We start from the raw sequence: 24,908 nt of genomic DNA on the forward strand, positions 1-24,908 counted from the left end.
AACCCACATATCCTCTACATTCCTAATAAAGCCTTTGAAATCTGCTGGGCCTTTAAAGGCTCTCTCACTACTTTCTATGACTTCACCATATCATTAAAAATCTAACATTATTTACCATAATTTAATAGTAACAAGCTTTGTAACCGTATCCAAGGATATGAACTCGTTTGTTGTAACAACGGCCTGAATAGTCCCAAAGGACATTAAAGAAAAAACATACCATGTCAAATTTTCAGTAGTTTTATTGAAAAATGCCTCTTTTGTTTCAGAAATAAATAATATAAGGCAGTGAAATTCACAATCTGCAGTTAAAATATAAAAGCAGCAATTCTATGTTCATAGTCTTGCAAACATTTTCCAACTGCTTTCGATAACTAACATTATGTTCTGGAAAAAAAAAGTTCATACTAAATATACAACACAAACATGCAATTCCATCTCTGCAGAATAATCTGCAATTTAGCATAAATGTTAGCGTGTCTAAAACAAGGAGGTTTAAGGCAATATGGAACTGTATCCAGTTGATACAATAACTTCAGCTACATGGCTTAAGGTTTGTGGTTTTTCAAAAGAGATGTATAAGAGCATTCTATGCCCTAATGTATGACAGAGAGTAGAAGAGGAAGATAAACAGTTGCAATGGAGTGACTTTTCCCTCTTTTTTGGTTTTACGAGGGAAACTGCTTGGATGGGGGTGTAACTGAATTGCAGGTAAGTATTGGAAAAGATAAACTGCCCTCTCGAAATACACTGTCGCTCTGGGTTCCAGGACTTAACTGCTTAAGAGTTTCACTGAGGCTGCCTGCTGAGCTACCTAATTAAGGCACAGGGCAGGTTCTCTCCCCGCAGCTTTTGTGAACAAAGGATCTTGCAAGCAACTTCAAGGGCAAAGGCAAAAGACTTCTACAGACTGCGCGGGCAGCGAGCTAGGCTTCCTGCAGGAACAAGGTTCGCTAACAGTCAGAAAGGGTACTCTCCGATGAAGCAACGCCGGAAGAAACGTGGCAGGTAAGACGTCCACTGCTCCGTCTGACCTGTAAATGGGAATCCGAACACCTCCCCGCAGCCCGGCCGCGCTGCGCAAGCGCGCGGGGTCGGGGTCACTGCCGGGGGCGGTGGGGCAGGGCGCGCCGCCAGCGCGCGTGGGGAGGATGCTCGCCTGCGGGCTCGTCGGCGCCGTAGTCCTCGTACTCGTCCGCTGTCCGCTCGGGCTCCACCGGCACGATGAAGGGCTCGCGCTCGGGCAAGTAGGCCCCGCCCTCTGGCACGTAGGGCTCTGTCCGATTCAACATTACAGTTACGTACGGCATGATTTGGAAGGAATACACACACACCAAAAGCTAAACCATCACCCGAGGGGACTACAGTCTTAATCTCATGACTAGAAAAGCAGAGAAATTACAACGTTCTGATTCCTTCCATTTGCAGAGAACTGGGTGATCTGAAATGGCACTTGTTTGTAACCTTCAGAGGTCCAGCAGTAAATACAATCATTGCACAAACACCTGGGGAGGGTCAGCGACTGTGCCAAAGAAAACTGTCGACCAACCTAGGTAGGATTTTTTTTGCATCCCCAAGTAACTTCATGACTTCGAATTCCTCAGTTCAGAGAACCACTGGGAAAGATGAGGAGGTGATGGGGAAGTTATATTAGCTCCTTAAAACTGAACTCTGGAGGTGAAAATCAATTATCACCAAGTAATATACAGTACATGACGTTTTCTGTGGCTGTCTGGCCCACAGCCTGAGTTACAACTGGTGGGTGAGGACCACCCGTGACGACAGCGAAACAGGAAGAAAAAAAGGGATTCTAAAATTTTGGTTTGAAAAGGGCGATTACAAAAACCCAAATGAGAATACATGTACATAAGGTAATCAGACATCGCTAACAAGCAAGAGATGAGGAGATTCTAATTCGATGTTATTCCGGCAGAGAGCAAGCGGCAGGCAGAAGCTGATTGTAGAATTGTTAAGTGATTTTAGTGGACAGTATCACATACAAATCATTTACAAGCCATAATTAGTTTATTATTTACATAAGGTACTTCTCTTTAACCAGGTTAATTGTTTTTCCCAAAATGGCATCATGTCCGCGGTTAGTAGTTTTATTATGCACCTCTTTCACAACCGAGGTGCCTCATGAGCTGTGTTTGAACTTTTTTTTAAATAATATTTTTCTACATTATTACTGAAATGCATCAGGCTTATAAACTAACATCACTGCTTTTGTCTCATTCAAGTTAGTATAAAGAGTCTCCACCCTCCTTTATGATGTCCACCCGGTTCGTTAACCAGATCTGTGGTGAGATTTCCATACAGACTCATTTTCTAATAAGCACGTGCGCAAACATCTCAGAAACAGGATTTTCATGTATTCAAACTGTAAGCAGCACTGGCGACTTAGAAAATTTGTTAGCCGGAACCTGAAACAGGTCAAAGATGATAGTTTTTAAAAGTTGAATTACTATGCAAAAAAAAAATATCTATACACATTCATTTAAGTATGTAATGGTTAAATTATATATGTATATATCCATATATTTCAAGTTACTCATACATACCAGAAGGCAGAGGTAATTCAAATTTCTTTTATAAAGAATGAAATTGCAATTTTGTGAATGGTTTGCATAAGAAATTTAAGAGTCATGATTATTTTTGGTCATATGTAAGGATGCACATAAATATATAGATATATAGATATTTAGATATTCAACTACTCATGCACTACTTGCTAGGAGCCAACCATATCAAACAGCAGTATCATTTGTAAAACTTGCAAGATGCTTGAGGGTGCACTGATGAAAAAGGGCACTGCTGACCACTGCCCACAGCATTAATTTTTTAATTTCTAGATCAGCATATTGCCTCTGTCCCCATATTCCCCAAATTCAGGCTTAAGAGACTTCTGCCTCCAGTAATTGTCAAATTGTCAAATATTAGAATTTCATGACCAACTCTTGAAAAATTAGTTCCCAGAGTTTATAAAATACTAATTCCATGGACAAAGTGAAATAGTGAAATATTTTCAGTTGCCTCCACTATGTTATCAAATAGTCTGCCTACACATTAGATTCCCAAAACAAATTTTATTTATCTTCTTAGCATTCTACAGTTGTACTCAACAAATCCCTGTTCCCAACCTTTAGGCAAAAAAAAAAATCAATAACATTCTTTGAACTATCAGGAGAAACAGAGAAGTTATGTTGTGATTTGATAAATGCAAAAGTATGAAAGAAGGAGAAAATAATTATTCAACTCCTATCGGTGAAATAATGTCATTAAAATTAACATTGATTCTTTTGAGAGAGACTATTACTACATAATCAAAACACACAACTGAAAGAGTTGCTATCTTCAAGAAATCCTCAAGTCAACTTTCCTTCAATCCTAGGGAACTTTATTTCCATACAGGTTTTTTAAATTCAGTTGAATTTGGGTCCCTATAATGGCAACAACATACCTGGATAACCTTGTCCGTTGTATGGGATGCTGGCACACTGGGATGAGTCACAGTATCCAGGAGGACCTGGAGGGCCTCGGATACCTGAGTTTCCAGGACGACCAGGGGGACCTGGAGGACCTCTGGAACCTGTGGACCCTGGCGGACCCGTTCTCGATTCTCCTTGTGGGCCTATTGTGGGTTTAAAATAAATATTGCCCCTCTTGTTAAATGCATCTCCTAAGGCGGTCAGCAATACTTTGGCACCTCCACTACTTCAAGACCAGCTGATTCTCTTGCATATTGTACGAAAATATTTCCTTAGAAATCACCAGTATGAACCAATGTTATTTCTGAAGCTACTGATACTTACTCATGGTTAACACAAATGTAAAGATTTAACCTCCAGGGCTGACCATGGTTGCAAGGGTCTCATGGACCTTATAGTGAAAAAGAACAATTTATTCTCAATCTAGTAAACAAAATGCATAGAACAACATCAATAAAAAGCCTGTGAATGAAATATTGGGATGTACCAGGATTTCTAATGAGGATATATTTCCTCAGTCCATTAGCAATAGTCTCTTAGTCTATTTAGCATCTTGAAGAACAGCGGAAGGAACAGGAAATGACACCATCCTTAACAGCTGTGAAGCCAAACAAAACATGTAGGGAAAAAAAAAAAATAGGAATCCCATAAAAAGAAAACAGCATCCCTCTGTCACTAAAACTCAGACCCTCATATATTAAAGTTAAGAGTAAATCTTAAATAGAATGTGCTGAAACTTTTTTTTTAACAAAACATAAAAATGAGCAGGATCAAGAGGAACTTCTTGCTCAAATATATACCATGATGATCAGCCTGCCTGCAGTTCACAGGATGAGTTTGTGCCTCTGAGGAGGGCTGTGTGCTCTCTCAGTACTTACATATTCTCTTGTCTGATGTACCAGCAAAACCTACCTGGGGGGCCAGGCAGCCCTCGAGGTCCTGGAGATCCAATACCCCTTTCACCTTTCTCTCCTGGCAAACCTAAGCAAGGACAAAATTGTAAAACACAGAGGGAAAATTATCTGGGAAAAATGTAGTTTACATCGGAACCGATAATACTTGATTCAAGTAATTCATTTCCCTTAGTAAAAGCAGAACCCAATTTTTCACAGAAGTCCACTTTTTAAGCCAAAATTCTTTCTAGACATTTGTGTAATTCCAGATTCATGGCCAAGAAACAAATCTGGCTACAAGTCAGGGGAAAAATAATTTGATGAAAACAAACACGTCGAATATATTATTTTAGAAACAGTAATTAAGAACAGAAATCTTGAATAAAGAATTAGAACCCACTGAAGACATCTCAAAGTTACCTTAGCTTCAGTAACCCTATGAGGATGGAATCTAAACCATCAGAATTATAGAAGCATCTAGGTTTTCCCCAAAATGTTAACCACTACTTTCACAAAGTCAGTCCCCAGCATGCTGAACCACCTGGAATCAGATAATCTTGTTTTTCTTCTTTTCCTTCAATTACACTTATCTACCATGAAATTAAAGCCAAATAAACACATAAGACCAGTTCCAGACCCTGAGTAAAGGAACCATAAGAATTTGGATTTAAAATCCTAAGGCTGCTTACATTCAGTTGCTGCCCGGCTCTTGCCAGTCAAAACAATTAATAAGGTTTTAGTGCCTGATTCCCTTTGCCAAGAAACAATTTTGCTCGCTAACAACAACAATCAGAAAATGGCATTGTCTTGACCAAGATCTCCTGACAAAATCTTCCTGTGTTCTAAGATAAGCATCTCTATAGCCTGCAGCTGCCTAGAAAGAAAAACAGGTTCAGGGATGCATGGCTCTTCTGGGGCTGTCCAAACAAGACCAGCGTCGTTTGCCAAGCTCAGCCTTCCACGTGCTTTTCGATCCAGCTTCTACACTTCCAGATTCCTTCCTTGATGCCTAGGCAGCAGCGGAGAATACCTACCTCGTTCCCCCGGGGGCCCCTGCATCCCTGGTGTGCCTGGGAAGCCCGGCCGCCCCCCAGGTCCTGGTTCTCCTCTGGCTCCTGCACTGCCGGGGGGGCCTGGGGGGCCTGGAGGGCCTGGCTGGTTGCGACTTGAGTGGTAATCGTTTGGAATCTGGTTCAGCATCTGATTGAATCTATTCATCTGACCTAAAAATTAAAATAAGACTTATTAGTCAGAAACCCAGAAAGGAGGGGATGAGGACATGAAACAGATTTCTCTTAGTGTTTAGTGACATTCATCTCTGTTCCTGCCCCCTCCAGCAAACATTTTAATTAGAATCCCAACCCTAAAATAAAACACTGCAGTCATCCCAGACAAAATGATCCCTGATAAGAACACCAAATACTGTCTAGTAAGCCATCAGCATTACTCTAAACATAAAAGACTTGTGAAAGTTTAACGTGGTTCTGATATGAAGCCCCAAGGTTTTGCCCGATGATGTCACTCTAAAGAGAACCTTTTTTAAAATTAATAAATGACAGCATTTGTGTGTGTGTGCCTACAGCAGTGATAATCAGGCTTTAGTGTAAGCTGGAGTCACCTGTGAGATACTTCAAACACTACAAATTTCTGGGTCTCATCTCCAAAGAGTGATTCACCAGATTTAGGGTGAGCAAGGAACTCATTTCTCACACGCAGCATCGGTGACTCTGAAGCAGGGGCTCCTTGGAACCACCCTGGGAGACAGCTGGCCTAAAACTTCTGAAAAGGGGGGCCTTGAGTTGGAGGTCACACTCAGTTTGCAGGCACTAGGCCTTATCACTTAATAAATTTCATGGAATAAGGAGAAAGAGCCCATGAATCAAAAGGAGGCAATAAAAAGTTCCCCATCAACGTGGACTTTTCAGGATCAAATTAATCTCCATGGTCCTCCTTCCTTAAGAGTTAGCAAAACTCAAACGTCATAACTTAAAAGATGCAATGATTGCTGCTTCAATGGAAACCCAATAAAAAACACTAATACTGAAACTGAAAGGCCCTTTTAAAATGTGATTTTGTATCAGACTGAATATAAAGATAACTGGCTATTATTTTACCTTGGGTTACTGTTTTATCTTGACGACAATCATTAAAATATCATCAGCTTTATCTAACAGGATACAAAACTGACAATGTATAAAAAAAGAGGTTGTGAAAATGAAATAGAAACATTTATCTTAGAAAGTATGTATCTTAGAAAATACTCTGCATTTTCCTGCAATTAACTTAAACACTCATATATTCAAAGGAAGAGAAATTTTACCGCTTATCAGCTGTTCACAGACTTGTCTTGCGACTGCTCGCATCATGTTCTGGGAAGCAATGTCTCCCTAGTGAAGTAAAGCAGCAAGTCGGTCAGCATATTATTCTCATAGTTCCAGAGTTCAACGTTTAACACACAAAGTAAACTTGTAAGTCAAATTTTAAGAAATACATACTCTATCGCCTTTCTCTCCTTTCAATCCTGATGGACCCTGAAATATAGGAATTTCAGATATTACAAACTGACAAACACGGTCTCAAATGACTTATGAATGGACATGATGAAAGACAGCAAGGTCTATTTTCTAACAAATTAGCAAAATCACACATCATGTTCACACTGAAGTTACTCGCATTTTGTTTGTCTGTAAAAAGGAATCTAATCTGTCTCCCTGTCTCTCTCTCTCTCCCTCTCTCAGAAGCACGTGTCCTCCAAAATAGTGCTGAGATGTGAATTTTATGATCACGTTTAGAAGTTATGTATTGAATCTTCATTTTATGATGCCCATTCACAATAGAGATCTGGAACTGAAATACATGTCACATTGCCCTTGCTACCGTTCTACCCTTTTATCATGTCAGTATGGCTGGGGAGCTCAACTGGCTATTGTAGGTTAATCTTGGTTCAGTTCTAGTAAGAACCCAGAAGACCTTGTAATAGTAAGACCGTCCATCAGTCCCCTAACTAAACGGCGTCTCTAACTTCTTCCAGTGATTTTGTGCATTGAATATGAAAGGGCTATATGCCTCACTTATTAAAGAACTTAATCCAAATGGTGGTCCCACATCCAAACACAGCTACAGAATTTGTTGTTGTTGTTCAGTTGCTAAGTTGTGTCCAAGTCTCTGTGGCCCTGTGGACTGCAAACACCAGGCTTCCCTGTCCCTCAGTATCTCCCGGAGGCTGCTCAAATTCACGTCCATTGAGTCAGTGACGCCATCCAACCACCTCATCCTCTGCTACCCCCTTTCCCATCCTGTCAGGCCTCTCACTGGCCACGAGAGCATCTTGGAAAAAGTCTTCCTTCTAGTGCAAGAAGTTTTTGTCTTTCTGTATATCTCCAGGCTACCCCCTGAAAGGAATACCCACACCACTGACAAATCTAATGTTCAGATAACATCCCAAACTGCATCTTACCGTCTCCAAGACTTTTGCCTCAACTCCTCAACATCCATCCAACTGGTCTTCCTTTCTCCCACTTTTGCCCCTTTCGAGTCTGTTCTCCACAGAGAAGCCAGAGTGTTACTTTTAAGAGGAAAATCGGCCCAAGTCATTCTTGGCTCCAAGGGCTTCTTATCACACTTAGAATAAGTGTGGTCTGGGTAGACCACATGATGGCCTCTGCCCAGCTGCCTGACCTCGCCTCTCCTCACTTCCTTCGCTTCAGGTGCTCGGATCTCTCTGCTGTTCCATCCACATGCCACACTCACCCTCCCTCAGCCTTTGTTCATCTTTCCCCACACCTGGAGTAATGTTCCCACAGATGCTCCAGCCTCGCTGCACCTGCTTGGACAGGCTCGCTGACAGCTGCATCTGAAATAGCCCGTTCACACCACCATAATGAGCCCCTAAACCTTACTCTGTGTCTCTTTTCTTCATATCATTCATCACCACCAGAAACTATATTATGTATTTACGGTTTTGGTCTGTATCTCCCACTAGGTTCTCCATGAGGGCAAGGACTTCGCCCTGTTTATGGTTTTATCCAGACCCTAGAATGCCAGCTAGCACAGTTAGGCACCAAACCAAAGGGTGTTGAGTAAATGAATAAAAATATTCCATCAGCAGTTCTTGGAAACATCCACTATACAACATCAGGTTTTATATGTTAACAGGAAGACAACTCTGCATACAAGCACTAATGACAAGCTAACAGTGACTGAGCTAAGTTCCCTGCTAAGACCTTTATACATGCAACTGCTAGCTTTGGTTTTAGAAACTAAACGTAAATAGAAGAGAGAAGAAAAGGAGAGGCAATTTACCACTTTAGCCTCTTGATGAAAGTGAAAGTGGAGAGTGAAAAAGGCCTAAAGCTCAACATTCAGAAAACGAAGATCATGGCATCCGGTCCCATCACTTCATGGGAAATAGATGGGGAAACAGTAGAAACAGTGTCAGACTTTATTTTGGGGGGCTCCAAAATCACTGCAGATGGTGATTACAGCCATGAAATTAAAAGACGCTTACTCTTTGGAAGAAAAGTTATGACCAACCTAGATAGTATATTCAAAAGCAGAGACATTACTTTGCCGACTAAGGTCCATCTAGTCAAGGCTATGGTTTTTCCAGTAGTCATGTATGGATGTGAGAGTTGGACTGTGAAGAAAGCTGAGCGCCGAAGAATTGATGCTTTTGAACTGCAGTGTTGGAGAAGACTCTTGAGAGTCTCTTGGACTGCAAGGAGATCCAACCAGTCCATTCTGAAGGAGATCAGCCCTGGGATTTCCTTGGAAGGAATGATGCTAAAGGTGAAACTCCAGTACTTTGGCCACCTCATGCGAAGAGTTCTCATTGGAAAAGACTGATGCTGGGAGGGATTGGGGGCAGGAGGAGAATGGGACGACCGAGGATGAGATGGCTGGATGGCATCACGGACTCGACGGACCTGAGTCTGAGTGAACTCCGGGAGTTGGTGATGGACAGGGAGGCCTGGCATGCTGTGATTCATGGGGCTGCAAAGAATCGGACACGACTGAGAGACTGAACTGAACTGAACTGAAAGGAGGAAAATGGGGTGGATAACGTCCAGATAAATGTCACCAAATTGTAGTTATAAGAAAAACTGGAGCTTGACTCTCCCTTTACCAAAAGTACTGGACTCTCATGGAAACATTATTTAGCTTGGAGCCTTTTATAAATTTCAGGGACTCTTTTTTGCATTAACTGCTACTCTGTTCCCATTTGTTGTTTTGTTTTGTTTTTAATTTACTGCCTCTCTGAGATTGGTCTAGCATATATGATTTAGAACTCATCTTTATTGCCAGTATCTTGGGATCTCATTTCAAGTAAAGCAAGTAGAAATTTCTTTCAGGTTTCTAGCTGCAGCCATCAATTACATCAGTGATATTCTTATGTTAGACTCTATTTTTGTCATCATAAAAAGAAACAGAATTCTGAATGGGTTGAAAAGTTCCGTGTACTTTTAACCACTCGTGTGAAGTTTCCGCGATGATTCATTAACGAAAAGAGAGTAATATGGTCATGTGCTAGAGTATACACACTGTATGAGGCATATCAGGAGGCCTTTCATCTTTACGCTGCTTGTTTAATTTTATGTAAATGTAGAAAGCATGCCATGTCACATAAAGATCTACCCTAAATTAGTTTGACATTAAACTTTTTTATTTTAACTTGGGTTTATACTTTTTTTTTTTAACTTGGACAATACTTAAGAGTAAAGTTCCATTCAGAGAACAGCTCTGATAGGTGTGTTATTACTAATATTGGACTTCATGATCTTCGAAATAAATTTTTATATTTCAGAATTCTACTCAGAAAAAAACTGCTTAAAATAAATTTATTCTTCATAGACATAAATAGGGAAGAGCTTGTAAGGAAGAATATGGAGCCCAAAAGTCATTACAAATATGTGCTCAGTCGCTCTGTCATGCCTGACTCTTTGTGACCCCATGGACTGTAGCCCACCAGGCTCCTCTGTCCACGGAATTTTCTAGGCAAGAAAACTGGAGGGGATTACCATTTCCTACTCTAGGGGATCTTCCTGACCCAGGGATCAAACTCCTATCTCTTGCATTGACAGGCAGACTCTTTACCACTAGCGCCACCTGGGAAGCATTCAGTTTTGGAGTTACAAATTTGAAAGTGGAAGATATGCATTATACCAGCTCAATTATTATTTTAACCAAAACATCTGATAAAAAGAAAGTTAAACTGGATATGAGTTGGAGCAGTGCAGTGTAAAAAAGTAAGACAATGGATTAGATAAATCCTTTTCATTCTGGGGCTAAGGCTCTAGCATCCTCCACAGAAGAGGAAAGAGCGGGTGGCATAGCCACAGAACGCTCACAAAGGGTTAACTTGCAGAGCATCCACAGGGGCGCCGTGGACCATCATGTGTTTTTCTGTCTTAAGCTGCATACCGCTCCTAAATAAAAAGGATGATTCTGCTGACCCAGCTCTGAGTGTTTATACAGTGCAGAAATATGTGTCTTGGCTCATAATCCCATTCTCCTTTTAAAGAAACCCTATGACCACAATTTTCATCCCAGAATGTTATAACTTGGAGAGAAAATTTTAGAACTAGTACCAAGTTAAATCCATGGGTTTAGCATAGTTTCAACAAATGCTTCAAACGTATTACAGCAGAGATAACATAAATATGCCACAGTTTTGCAGTCTCTTCATCACTCACAGTGGAATGACTAGGCATGCAAGCCATCCACTTACTGGTCGGCCGTGATCTCCGGGCTTTCCTGGTTTCCCACTTGGTCCTGTGACTCCTGGAGAGCCTGGACTTCCCTGAAACACACAGGCAGAGCAAACAAAAGGTTACCATGAAAGAGGAGTCCCATGTAAAGTAAACTAACAAAGCATGGCGGGTTTTGAAAGCTTTCAGCATATTAAGGAAGACTAAAATTAAATTTAAGATAACATGGAGGAAAAAAATACCAAAAGTTCCTGTTCAGTCTTTATGGAGTGTATAGTTGAAAAATACACTTGAGACCATTTGAAAATATATATACATATACTGTTTTTAATCAGTTTCACCATTCACAGACTGAGATCCTAGTAAATTGGCTACTAAATGAATTTACAGAAAGCAATTTCTTTTCATTTATTGCTGTTATCAAAATAGAAAACACATCAAAAGACAGGAGTGAAAACTTTGTTTGGGGAAGAAATTGAGAAGGTATCTGAGCACCATGTGGTGGAGCTCCCCTTATCTCCAGGAAGTTGTAGCTCAGCCTAGAAACTCACTTTTTCTTTGGTGCATTCGAATAAAGCGTACTTCTCTTCTATCATATCAGCACCCTCAACCCCATCAAAACCATAAGAATTTCTCCCTTTTAGCACATCTTCAAGAAACTTTAGCCATAGTTTAGTCTGTGGGGTGGCAAAGAGTCATACACGACTGAGCGACTTTCACACATATTTTAGTAAAATGTTTATAATATTGCTGCTGCTGCTGCTGCTGCTGCTAAGTCACTTCAATTGTGTCCAACTCTGTGCGACCCCATAGACGGCAGCCCACCAGGCTCCCCCGTCCCTGGGATTCTCCAGGCAAGAACACTGGAGTGGGTTGCCATTTCCTTCTTCAGTGCATGAAAGTGGAAAGTGAAAGTGAAGTTGCTCAGTCATGTCCAACTCTTAGCGACCTCATGGACTGCAGCCTACCAGACTCCTCCGTCTATGGGATAATATTGCTAGACGATACATTATCTTCTAAAGCTAAAATTTCCTTAAAATGGAATCATCAGATTTCTGTAAAACAATCTTCTATTCATCAATCATATAAATTTTAATCTCTGTAGTAATACTTTAAGCGAAAGTTTACTATACATTTTCAACTCTACTTGAGAACATATATATTAAACATAAATCATTCATATCCAGCCAGAAGCCATGAAGAGCATCCATTACCTCCAACAATGTAATTGCAATCTCACCTGGATGCAAGTATACAGATACTTCTTTCAGAGTCACTGGCTTCAGTATTTTTCCCAAAGATCTTAATTAGAAAACCTATTCAGTAAAGAATTACATCCTCTGAATGACTTAAAGCTGTTCAGCAATTAATATCCTTAAAATTCAAATATCATAAGCTACAGCCTCTTATAATTCTAGAAGAGGAAATGACCAGCAGGATCATAAACCCCACCACTTAATGTACACTACACATGGAAGGAACTAGGGCACTAACCAGTTAGGGATATTTTTCTGTTTTTCAAGTATAACTTGATTAAACAGAAAGACTCTCTATTTTAACACATCTGTTTTCTCTAGCCGATTTTGATTTAGGAGAATAAAAACAAGCAGGTCCCTCAACAGTGTGGTCCACAGCACAAATGGAACATGGCTCAAAGGTCAGGTTACTGAGTGTTTTCCTAGCAAGTGGGAGTAGGGGGTCAGGACAGAGAGATGAGTGTCACGCATTCCATTCTTACCGGTGGTCCAGGAGGACCCCTGGGTCCCATTGCTCCATCTTTTCCAGTAAAGCCCTATTGTAAAAATGAAATTAAGTGTGGATTAGTGAAATAATGACCAAGCAAAATGGAAAGAAACTAAACAGGATGATAAAAGTGACAGGTGAGGGATTTAACCCAACTGCAGGTAACTTTTCAATACAAAGACAAATATGCAAAAAAAAAAAAAAATGCTTTCCATTTAAGTTATGCCTTTTACTGAATAATTCAGTTCTAAACTCAGTCATTTATAGGGTTACAAATAAAATCATTTTAAGAATCAAACTTGTCTTCTCCAAAGAAGGCAGTTTCCTATTATGAAGACACTAACTTTTCTTTTATAAGAGTATAAAGAAACCTACAGGAAGACTAGCCCTTTCTCCTGAAAAGTCAATGTCCACAAACTGGCCTGGGAAGGATCAAAATAGGATGAAGGGAATGTTGCTGAAGAAACCAGATGACGTCAGAGAAGATGCAGGAGAGGCCAACCACCTGGTTAGAAAACTCCCTTCCTTGTTTCCAGACAGCCAGAACAGGACCACTGTTGCTTCACTCCTGGGTGATTTCTCTCCTCCTCTCCAAGAAAGAGGCAAAACCACCTTAACTCCACCACTCAAAAAGAAAGGAAATCCTCAATCCTCACTTAATTGTTTAGTGGTCCATCTCTCCTCATCTCACATACAGGCTAGACCCATACCAGATCGGGCTGAGAGGAGAGATCTACCCAGGAGTAGTGGGCATCTCGGTGCAGCTTGCACAGTGCCAGACGACCTCTGCCTGGAATGAGTCACTCGCTGCCCGCTTAGTATTCATCCCAAGTGCAGACCTCTGAAATCCAGCCGAGGATTTCTGAGTCAGGCAGTTTTTTATGGTTGCTGCATTCCTCTGTCAAAGGAAAATTTTGCCTCCTTTGAGAATAAGTGATAATTTTATGCATATTCTTGGATCCTAGCAAAAAGTCAAGAACATTTGGATCACTGCGTGCATTAAGTATCCACACTGCCATTGATTTTACAAAAGAGGAAGTTTAAATTATTTCTTTAAAATTGCATTAGAAATAGTCTGTCCCTTCAAAAAAATTCAGAAACTTATAGAGATAAACATTTCAGACTGTTTTCTGGAAGATCTAGGCCTGCTTAACAAAAAACAGACTCTAAGTTCATCTGATGTAACATCAACACCACTCCTGGGAGCCACTTAAGAAGCAAAAATGCTCTGAGTATAGTTTGGACAGTTGAATGTCATCTAAATGTCCTCCAACCACTGTAGAAAACACTCTTTTGCTTTCATTTTTTAAGGTAAGTATCATGTCTATGAATAATCCTCCTTCAGTCATCCTAAGAATTTCCTGATCAACCATTTTCTCTTTTTTCCTTGCTCTACTGAGCTATAATTGACAAAATCATATATATTTATGGTATACACGTGATGTTTTGATACATGTAGACATTGTGTATTGATTACCACAAAGTAACACATCTATCACCTCACAGAGCTATCATTTTTTATGTGGTGAGACTATTTAAGATACACTCTATTAGCAAATTTCAAGTACACAATATAGTATTAACTATAGTCATCATAATGTATATTAGATCTCCAGAACTTATCTGGCATAACTGAAACTCTGTATCCTTTGCCTAATATCTCCCCATTTCTCCCTTTTTCAGCCCCTGGCAGCCACCTGCTTCCAGGAGTTCAGCTTTTTTGAAATTTCATACATAACTGAGATCATGCAGTATTTCTCTTTCTGTGCTTTGCTTATTTCAGGTGGTATGTCCTCCAGGTTCAAGGTTTATCCACGTTTTGGGAGATGATAGCATGTCCCTCTTCTTTTAAGACAGAATAATATTCTATTATATATATTAAACATATATTCATATATAAAAATATCACACCTTCTTTATCCACTCATTCATGAGCAGATAGTTAGGTCTAACCAGCCATTTTCTCTTAGAAGTAACATATACCTAAATTGGGATGAGGCGGATTCTATTCTGGTGACCTCAGAAGGGCTACCACTGAGCCATCTGCAGAACTTTGTGCTGCAAATTTTATTTTTTTTACTTTCCATTTTCAAAGCTGCAGCAGTTATTGCTGCTTCCCTCCATAGGAGGGTGGCCAAAAGGACCTGTGGTCGCTTTCACAGATGCACGTGTATGACTTGCCTGAACATGTACTTGTCTTGCTACTTTCTAACATCCCCAAAACTGTGGCTCATTTGAAAATCGATCTGTGCTGAAGGCAACCCAAACCTCTTGCTTCTACCAACTCCATCTTGGTAGGACATCTTCCTTCATCACCATGGTCTTGGGCGTGCTCTCCTGAGCTTTTATTCTCTTCTCTCCCACCACAGGGTTCAAGTTTCTTCCTTCCTTCCTTTCTTTCTTCATTCCTTCCTTCCTCTCTCTGTCTCTCTTTCTTTCTCTTTTGGCTGAGATGCCTGCACCCAAAGTCTAACTTTCCAAAACCGTTTATGTTCCATCAGCTGTGACTCCTACTCTCAGCATTAGTGACAGGAAATAGTTGTAGGTACAAGGCTGTGATGGAAAAAAGATAAATAATTTCCTGAAAACTTTCCTCACTCTCAACATGAGGGTCCTGGGTTGCCTCACCACAAAGCTGGATTCACAGATTAAAATGTGAGAGTGAAAAACAGTCCTTCCCACCCCTTCACTTTTCAGGGAAGCAGTGATGGTGGGGATGGCTGCCTGACCACCAGCTCAGAAGGAGAGTGTTGATGGGGTGGGCACTGACCACCCAGCAAGTCTGCATGGAACCCATGCTGAAGCACGTGCCAACCCAACATGGCCTCTGCAGTAGCGGTGGCAAGGGAGGCAGCCCATCATTCCTTCTGTTTTTTTTTTTTAATTGGAGTATATTTGATCTATAATGTTGTATTTAATTTCTGTTATACAGCATGGTGACTCAGTTATACATGTATATTCTTTCTCACATTCTTTCTTATCATGGTTTATCATAGGACATTGAACTATATTCAATATCCGTTATTACTTCCTGACTCATATTTTTGGTTTTGTTGACTAATTGCATATACCGACTGGTCACCCTTGCAATATCATTGTGGTCCTTTATTATAAGACAAGAATTCAAATAAAACTAGAGTGCCAGTCTCAAAAGAGTCAGAAAATATGTATAAGTACCAGCGGGTCCCAGGTTCCCAGAGAACAGTTTTCTCTTTGACCTCATTTTCTCATAAATTCAAGAGTAGGCATTGGAACAAATAAATTTCATTGGCAAATCATCCAACATTTGGTATTATCTGGGCATAACTTTACTCCATCTGATTGACCCAATTCTTCTGCCCCATGGTGTCTTAGAGGTGTTAAGGTTAACAAATCAATGCGTTAAGTGACAACTATTATAGCCCTGGCCCTCTCAGAGCCTGCTGCTAGTCTTCTGTTTTGACTTGATTAGTCAGAATACAGACAACACTCAGACTGCTGTCTAAACCAGAAGGTGCTGAAGTCATTAGTGCCTTGGTTCTGAGCAGCTCTAAAACCTTCTATTAAAGCATCTGTGGTCTCCTATGAAACCAAATGTTTCTGTAACATTAAACAGAGCACAGAACTCACTGTGCTTCTCACCTACTTGTCCTAGAAAAAACTGGGTCTCCTGCACTGATTTCCTCATTACTCAACAACAGACCTGAGATCTGCCATAAATAAGCAAAATTCCTACTAAGTTCCAGTTGCTATCCATCACAGAGGCCTGCAGATGGTATCTGAGTTCTAAAGGCATAGAAAAGATGTCCCTGACCACATACAAAGTGCCACGGGAATCAAGACTATTTTTAGAGTTACATAAAAGATGCCTCATAAAAAATTTTTAATTTTCAGATTTAATGCAGTTTTCTAGGATTCTTGAATCTCTTTCCAATGAACCAAAAGTTGTTGGTTTTCAGAGCATGCTGAATTTTTTAAAATTTCCAAAATTCTAACGACTCATTTAAAGTCCCACCATTTTGTTTCATAGACCTTGAGATTGCCCTGGTGTCAGTTGGTCCACTGATACTAGCTCTTCTGCCTCCTATGAGATATGTGAACTCTGTATTTCCAGCCACACCAACTGAACTTTGGGATGGGGGGCGGTTAATTAATAGGCAATAATCATGTCCAACGTTGTTAGAAGCCACACAAGAAAACTTACTCTGTCTCCTGGAGGGCCCATTGGTCCTGGTGGGCCAGGCAATCCTGGAGTTCCCTACACGAAAGGAAACAAGCAAGAAAACACTGTAATGAACTTCTTGTGTGAGGAAAGGAATTTGTGTCCTTTCCCTGGAAGAAAAGTCAGGGGACTCTGAGAAGGAACAGAAACTCAGTACCGAGCGCAGAGCCAGCCTGAGAGTGAGACGCTAGCTCAGTCAACAAGCCCAGACCTGACTGCACAGCCCCAGTCTGAAGCCTCAGACCAGGCGACGGAATGGAAAATGGCCAGGCTTCTGCTCTGCGGCTTAACCTTGGTTCACCTTCTGAGGCACTACAAGGGCAACTTTGCAAAGAACACTTGACAAGTCAAGAAAAGGCAAGGTGAAGAACAACTCACAGTCCGGCCTGGAAGTCCTGGCTCTCCAGCATCGCCCTTCATTCCCTGGCGACCCTGAAGCAAGCAGTGGGAAAACAGGTCTCAGCATTTTACAGAAATTAAGTGAAAAGGGAAGACGTGAGTCATTCCTGAAATCTCTATCACTTCATAAATCCAATGAAGCATATTTGTGAAGGGAGATGAATAAATTATTTTGGGGACTGACGCTCACTTTTTAAACTACAAATGCTGTTATAATTTCCATTTATCGTGTTACGGGATCATTTTATATAATCATGGGATAATATGCCTTTTTTAAAAGAACCCAAGTTGAAGGGGAAACTATTTTTATTATTTAACATATTTAATTTGGTGCTAACTGTAATGGAGAGTCAATGAAATGTAACATAATTTTGTTCTGTATAACATGCTAGAAGACACTTGTTAATAGGCAAATCTGAATTAAAGCTGATAATTTAATAGTAGTAATAAGAAAATAAATAGAAATAAAACTCTCCAAACTCCCCTGTGGATGTATGAAGCTGAAAGTAGATGCATTCAATCCTGTTCCTTTTTCACAGCTGCACTGAGAGGTACACAGGGTCTTAGTTCCCTGACCAGAGATTGAACCTGTGCCCCCTGCAGTGAAGCTCTCAGTCTTAACCACTAGACCCCCAGGGAAGTCCTGCATTCAACCCTTTTGAGTGAAAAGAAAAATCCAGTTCCTTCAAATGTTTCATTTCTAGCTATATCTGATATAGATTATTTTTTCTCTAAATGCCAAAAAAGACTTTTCTTTAAAGGGAGTTTAGACTTAAATTTAAAACTATGTAATTATCTGGATTCTTATTCATATGCTGTATTTGTTTTATCTTAAAGTATAGAAAAAAGTAGTTAAATGAAACACCAGCCTTAAAGGGTAAGACACTTCTCCTAAGTTCAGATTGGCATTTGGAATAAAACAAATTTTTATTGAAGTAATGACCTAGATAAATAAGTCATAAATATCAGACAGAACCTTAGGGCCTGCCACAGACTCAAAGCCATTTCAAAGCTTTCAGGATATTAAAGGATATTTGCATTACTTATTAAAATAATTTTTAAAGGTCAAAGAAGTAGCAACCATTTTTCCTACATAGTTACGTATTATTACATATGCTATTTACATATCTGAAATTACAGTCACAGGAAGTCATCTCAATGACTAAACTTGTTGAGTTTTCTGAAAAAACACTTGAATTTGGCAAAATAGAGTAGAAAATGTTCCAGTTAAATTCAGCATTAATCCACCATCCTCATTTCATACAGAAAGCCTTTGTGCTTACTTGTTCACCGGGAATAGACAAGCCATTGGGTCCCTGAGGGCCTGGAGGACCCTGGGGCCCAGGAGGACCTGTATCTCCACGAGGACCGGGGGGGCCCTACATACAGAACAGAGAAACAAGCACAGAGTCATAGACTACCCTTCCAGGGCTGTCTTCACAGCTCTAAGATACCAATCAGAATCTGCAAACGTTTTAGAAATCGCCCCATCTATTGGGTTGACCAGAAAACCCAAACGAAGCTTTTGGCCAACCCAATATAAAAGTATTTGTTAATGTCATCCCTTTCTTCCTTTGACTACTCACTAAAAGAACTGGAAAGTACAATAAATTCACAAGAGCACTTAAATTTCCCAACCTATTTTCACATGGGAACAGGTTTCTTAAAAAGTAAAATACATCAAATATATTCATATATCTATAGTCCTAGATTCACTCAGAGATCAAACCTCGAGATTCACTAGATTTGATTTCTTTTAAGCTGGTCCTGATGCCTCTTAGACTTGGACTGATTTCTGGGACTAACATATGTCTACATCAGGCAAGGAAAGAACAGATATGTTCACTCTATGCAGGAGCTTCTTTGCAGGGTGTCCAGGTAGAAAAGGACAAACCTGGAGTTAGACAGACCTGGGTCAGCACCCCAGCCTCACTTTCCTGAGTTAGCTTAATGATGGTATGACAAAAACTATACATCACCTTCATAATACATCCCCCCAAGATGCTGGAGTTGTCTTACGGAGACAGTTTTGAACCGGTAGAAGAGGCCAGTGACCCCCAGCGAAGGCAGATGTCGCGGGCTTGGCTCTTTCTCTGAGAGAGAGGAACCCTCCCCAGCTCCCTCTAGTGGGACTCTGCTCCTTGAAGGGGGTCTTCCAGCTGATGGCCAGGACCCCCCCTCTGCTCCCCCATATGAGAGCAGAGCCCTTAGGTGCTTCTAGAGGTCTCCCATGGGCAATTCCCACTTCAGTGACATTCCCTGCACATTCCTTTATCTGACTAATCTAATCTACCGTTCTGATATCCTGAGGCAAGACAGAGATCATTATATTGCCTAAGGCTCACTAAACTTGAATCAGCTTGTTCAAGGGCACATTACCCTGTGAGCGGAAATTTGAATAAAGAGACTTCAACATATAAGTGAAAACGTAAATGAACTCTAAAATATACTTACAACTGCCCCACTGACACCTCTTTCACCTCTCGGACCTTTAGCACCAGGTCCTCCCTAAAATACATGGTAAGAGCACATTTTAGGGTAAACATAGGAAATGAGGAAGAAGCTGATACATAAAAATTGCTTTAAGAAGCAGCGCATACTCCAGACAACCAATACTTCTACAGCTGTTTATGAAATATGGAAGTAAATACTTTCTATCATACAAATGTGTGGGAAAGGAGAATTTCAAAACCTTCTTAAGGATTTCATTTTTATATGCTGATCTTCCCTTAATTGTTAGCAAATTTTGAAGTTGATTTGAAAATTTGAGGTTTACTAAAAAAAAAAAAGCATTACTTTAAATACAATATTTAAGCATTTCTAAGGGAAAAAAATCTATTTTGGAATTATATGAGTATATTCTTCAGGGAAAATAATATGCAATAAGAAGACTCTCTCAGAATCTCAGAACATGTAATTTAGTAACAAGAATTCAGAGACCTGTTCACTGAACAAAGAGGAAATAAACATGATATTGATATCCAACAACATTATCTTAGAATTAGGAAAAAAATTCCTACTTCTCAAAAACATCGAAGTCACATCCAAGGTCTAATTTTATGATTATAAATATAAATCAGGTAAGTCACTATTAATTAAAGAAAATAAATGATGTTAATTCCAGATATATTTTGATTCCATATATGAGGAGCTGGTTTATAATTAACCTAAAATCAATTTATATTATTTGTTAACAATCATGTATAGTAAAATCTGGTATTCTGAGGCTCTTTAAGCTGTTTCTATGTTACTTAACCCATGTTCGTAAAAGAGGTCAATAAAGCTTAGTGGTACCACTTTCATTCTGAAAAACCAGCCTGGGTCACATGTAATTGATCAACAAGATCTAACACTGTACTCTTCAGTGTTTTGCATTGCATTTTATTGGTCTTCCCTCCCCCCATGGAAAGACCTGGTCAGTCTTCTCACTCAGGTTATTCCTAACCCCAATACTTTCACCCAGAGTTTATGATATCATCACATACATAATTATCCTCTATATGTTATTCTATGATATGCTTGCTAATAACACACACATATCCTAGGCTCTAAAGTCTTTTTAGGTCAGCTTCTCAATCATTGCTCCATAACATAGGTACAAGAAGCTTTCAGGAGATGTAAGGAATTTTCAAAATCATGTAATTAAAGAGAGAAACCCAAATGCATGTCTTGAAAAGCTCTTGAATGCTAGCCCATATCATTCATTCTCATGTGAGTAGAGAAATGTGTTCAAATGCTTTCAGATTTTATTCTGGATTTACTCCAGTTCAGATCTCAAGATGTGCTGTGAAAATGGTCTGAAATTCATCTTGTTCTGTCCAACAACACACCAGTGGCTAGAAGCATTTTATGCGCAACACGCTGACCAAAGGATGATTATGCCAAAGATTTAACTGGAAGTACTAGAAGGACTATTTCAGTCTCCTTACTGCAGGGCCGGGGGGTCCCGGAGGTCCAACGCTGTCCTGTGTACATGTGCAAGCGTTCGGAAGAGCTGGGCATTTTGCTTCATCTCTCTGAAATTTGGAAAAGAATATTTATCTCTGAATTGAAAGTAAACATAGCCTCTTATCTGCCACACCCACTTATCTTATACACACAAGGAAATCTATTTCCCAACTTAAAGGAATAATTTTTAATTATGATTACAAAGTCTTATGCCCAATCTTGCTATGCCCCTTTACGTCTTTAAAAGTTTTGCTTTAGGAAATCTCACATAAGATATGTTTACAAAACCATCATCAGGGCCGCTGGTAATTTAATCCAATTCTCTCTAGTCTGGTATTAGAGAAATGCTGAGTGTTTCAGATATGGATGCCCATTTCATTCAGAATAACATTTAAAATCCCTTCCACAGCCTACCGGCCTTACACGGTCTGCAGAACAGCACCCCACCACCTTGCCCCTCCACTGCCCACCACCTCCCCTCTCCTTCACTCTGCCCCAGCCCCTCTCATCCACTTCTTGCTTCTCCGACGTTCAGGGCACCTTGTGGCCTCAGGGCCTTTACACTTACAGTCACCTCTGGTTGGGATGCTCTTTCTCCACTATCCACATTGCTTGCCCCCTCACTTCACTCAGGTCTCTGCTTAAATCTCACCTTATCCCTGAGGGCTGAGGGTGCTCACCTGGCTACCTGTCCTTGTACCCTGGTTTGTTTTCTATGACTTTTCACTCGATAACATGGTATATACCTCCTTATTAACTCCTCCTCTTCCTCTGCCTTTCACTAGAGTATTCCTTTTCACTGCTGTAACTCCAGCACACAGGATAGTGCCTGGCTTATAACAGGTGTTCAGTAAGTATTTGTTGAGGAAATAATGCACACTTATTTTGTGGGTGTGTGCATCTCACTGTTGGCCTAGAACTTCAAATCCATCTTCAGCATTCAACTTTGTAACCATCAGCACCTACACAGATAATATGGGGGAAGGCCATCACTCGAGCAGAGCATTTCTACTTAGACATCCAGAGAGGTGTGATGGCTGATCCTGTAAAGGACTTAATAAGCATTTATTGTAAAATGCTGGCATTTACAAGCAATAGGAGGACTCTGCAGTAAATGGGTTTGTCAGACATGCTGATTAAAGCAGGACTTTTCTGACTATGCCTAACCACTTTGGCTGTTTGGGAGAATTTCCAGATGCAGTCCGCTACATTCTTGGCTTTTGGGGGGGGGGGGGGGGGGTCCCCAGCCTGAGCTGCGGTCGTTAATGAGCACGCACACCATGTGTGTCCCTGGCTCCACCCTGAACATGCAGCTGCTGAGGGCTACTTCCTCTCCCAGGCCATCCTCATCCACATCTCTTATTCCTCGAAGACTCATAAAACCATGACAAATTCCATTCGGTTTCACTTACTCTGGAGGGAATATCACAGCATCTGTCTCTACTGGTCCACACCGGACTGCAGACAATATCAAAATTCTGGATTTGGAACTGTAAACAAGCAACAGTAACATGAGCTAGAGATGCGTGAAAAACATTTCATATTAACATGTCCACATTTTAACCTCTGCTAACTTCTCACGCAGACTCTCTAGAGGGTCCAGGCAATGAAAGCAATGTGATCCTTACCTCCTAAGAACAAAAAAACCTATGCCTCAGAGAAAGGGACAGTAAAGCAAAATGCATATGTGATAATCCCACTTCTGATTCATTTCCTTGGCTAAAATGAAGTGTCTCATTGAGGTTTTTTTTTTTAAGAGAACATTGATTTCTTTATATCCTTAAAAATGATGAGTGCGTTTAATTCAGAATTTTAATTTGAAGACTACACACATTTAAATCAACTTTTAAGAGTCTACCTCTGTTAAAAAAAAAAGTAACATTTTAAAAGATTCCTCACTTATTCTTAAATTGATGCTCTGCTTCTTATAAATTCTTACCTAGGGGTTAGCTAATAATTTCATGTTTACCTTCAGCTTAACTATTTCAATATACATATATTTTCTATCTTTCTACACTTAAAAAACAGAATTCTTTGGACAAAAAAGAAAAGGTCACTTAGATATAGTCATTCTTTCTTTTATAAACTTATTCTATTTAAATATTAAACCCAATATTCAATAAATGATTTTAATTGCAATTATATTATTTGTACTAACTAGTTCTTCCCTCATGGCTCTGAGGGTAAAGCATCTGTCTGCAACCTGGAGGAGCCTGGTAGGCTACAGTCCATGAGGTCACAAAGAGTTGGACACGACTGAGCAACTTAACTTCAACTTTACATGGTGAAAGCTAAGAGTGTTTGCAAGTTCAAGTTTTACATTGAGGGTTAAAATTTTCATTTCTGAATAGAGAAGAAAATTCTGTCCATGAAAGAAAGCTAAGCTCAGTAAAAGCAATTTTAAAACATAATAGAAGGGCTTCTCTGGTGGCTCAGCAGTAAAGAATCCATCTGCCAATGCAGGAGACGCAGGTTCAATCCCTGATCTGGGAAGATCCCACATTCCATGTAGCAACTAACCCCACGAACAGCAACTATCGAGCCTGTGCTCGAGAGCCTGGGAGTCACAGTCTCTGAGCCCACGTGATGCAACTAGAGCAGCACAGGCCCCAGAGCCCGTGCTCTACCGCAAGAGGAGCCGCGGCGATGAGAAGCCAGACGCCACAAGCAGAAAGTAGCCCCCAATTGTCACAACAAGGGAAAAGCCTAATAGCAATGAGGACCAAGCACAGCCAGAAATAAACAAGTAAAATTATCTCAAAAAACAATAGAAGCCAAAAATAGTAGTCTTGCTTTCAGAACAATGTTATTATTAATCAACATTTATTATGAACTTAGCCTGGTGCAGTGAAAACCTCAGGTTTTAACAGTTTATTACTAAACAGCATTGCAAAAGGGTTGCCAAGCCCCCGCCTCCAACTTAAGCCAATGACAGTTGTGAGGCGGCTGGCCTGACCCCTCTGTGAGGGAGCATAGCTCTGTGACGGTCACTGCCAGAGTCCACAAATGCAAAATGTCCTGAATGCACAAAGCTGTGTCAACAGTCCCTACTTTTGAAGAGCAAGAAAATGAATTCGTTTACATTTCACTGATTCTCCTGGCAACCATTTGTGCTGTGCTCTCCAGTTTGATTCAGTTTCAAGTCAACTAGATGATGTTCTCTGGTGCCCTGACATCTTAATTTGCTTCTAGCAGTAAAGCACATTATCATGTTTTGTCAGTAGCGTATTACCTCAGTGTAGCCCAGTGTTTCAATCTAACCAAGATACAAAACAATTAAAAACATCATCGAGGGAAAAGAAAAAGTACCAATTACTTTGAAAAATGTCATCTCTATCTTTGTACAAGGTACCAAGAAAAATAAAACTGTGTTACTTACTGTGGCTGACTTCCTCTCCCCTTTAAGCAGTTTTCCAAGAATTTCATAACCATCAGTGGTGATATTTCCAGCTTCCTTGATATCCTTCTCTACAATCTCATAGCAGTCGATGTAAATCTTAACACTTTTCGGGGTCACTACGATATGAAC

General features: G+C 40.3%; 1 protein-coding gene across 1 annotated transcript in view; it reads right to left on the reverse strand.

Moving 5' to 3' along the window:
* Nucleotides 1–231: 231 nt before the first annotated feature.
* COL12A1 (collagen type XII alpha 1 chain) overlaps nt 232–24,908 on the reverse strand; it is a 126,473-nt gene continuing 101,796 nt past the window's right edge. The window contains exons 52-66 of the mRNA XM_052646016.1: nt 24,759–24,908; nt 22,792–22,869; nt 21,361–21,447; nt 19,886–19,939; nt 18,715–18,810; nt 17,411–17,464; nt 17,015–17,068; nt 12,827–12,880; nt 11,109–11,180; nt 6,877–6,912; nt 6,702–6,768; nt 5,416–5,604; nt 4,401–4,469; nt 3,461–3,631; nt 232–1,276 (exon numbers count right to left, since the gene is read on the reverse strand). Of these exons, the coding sequence (XP_052501976.1) occupies nt 1,101–1,276; nt 3,461–3,631; nt 4,401–4,469; nt 5,416–5,604; nt 6,702–6,768; nt 6,877–6,912; nt 11,109–11,180; nt 12,827–12,880; nt 17,015–17,068; nt 17,411–17,464; nt 18,715–18,810; nt 19,886–19,939; nt 21,361–21,447; nt 22,792–22,869; nt 24,759–24,908 (1,407 nt within the window). The 3' untranslated portion in view covers nt 232–1,100. The remainder of the gene's footprint in view (nt 1,277–3,460; nt 3,632–4,400; nt 4,470–5,415; nt 5,605–6,701; nt 6,769–6,876; nt 6,913–11,108; nt 11,181–12,826; nt 12,881–17,014; nt 17,069–17,410; nt 17,465–18,714; nt 18,811–19,885; nt 19,940–21,360; nt 21,448–22,791; nt 22,870–24,758) is intronic.

This window comes from Budorcas taxicolor, chromosome 9 (assembly GCF_023091745.1).
Source record: "Budorcas taxicolor isolate Tak-1 chromosome 9, Takin1.1, whole genome shotgun sequence".
Taxonomy (NCBI): domain Eukaryota; kingdom Metazoa; phylum Chordata; class Mammalia; order Artiodactyla; family Bovidae; genus Budorcas; species Budorcas taxicolor.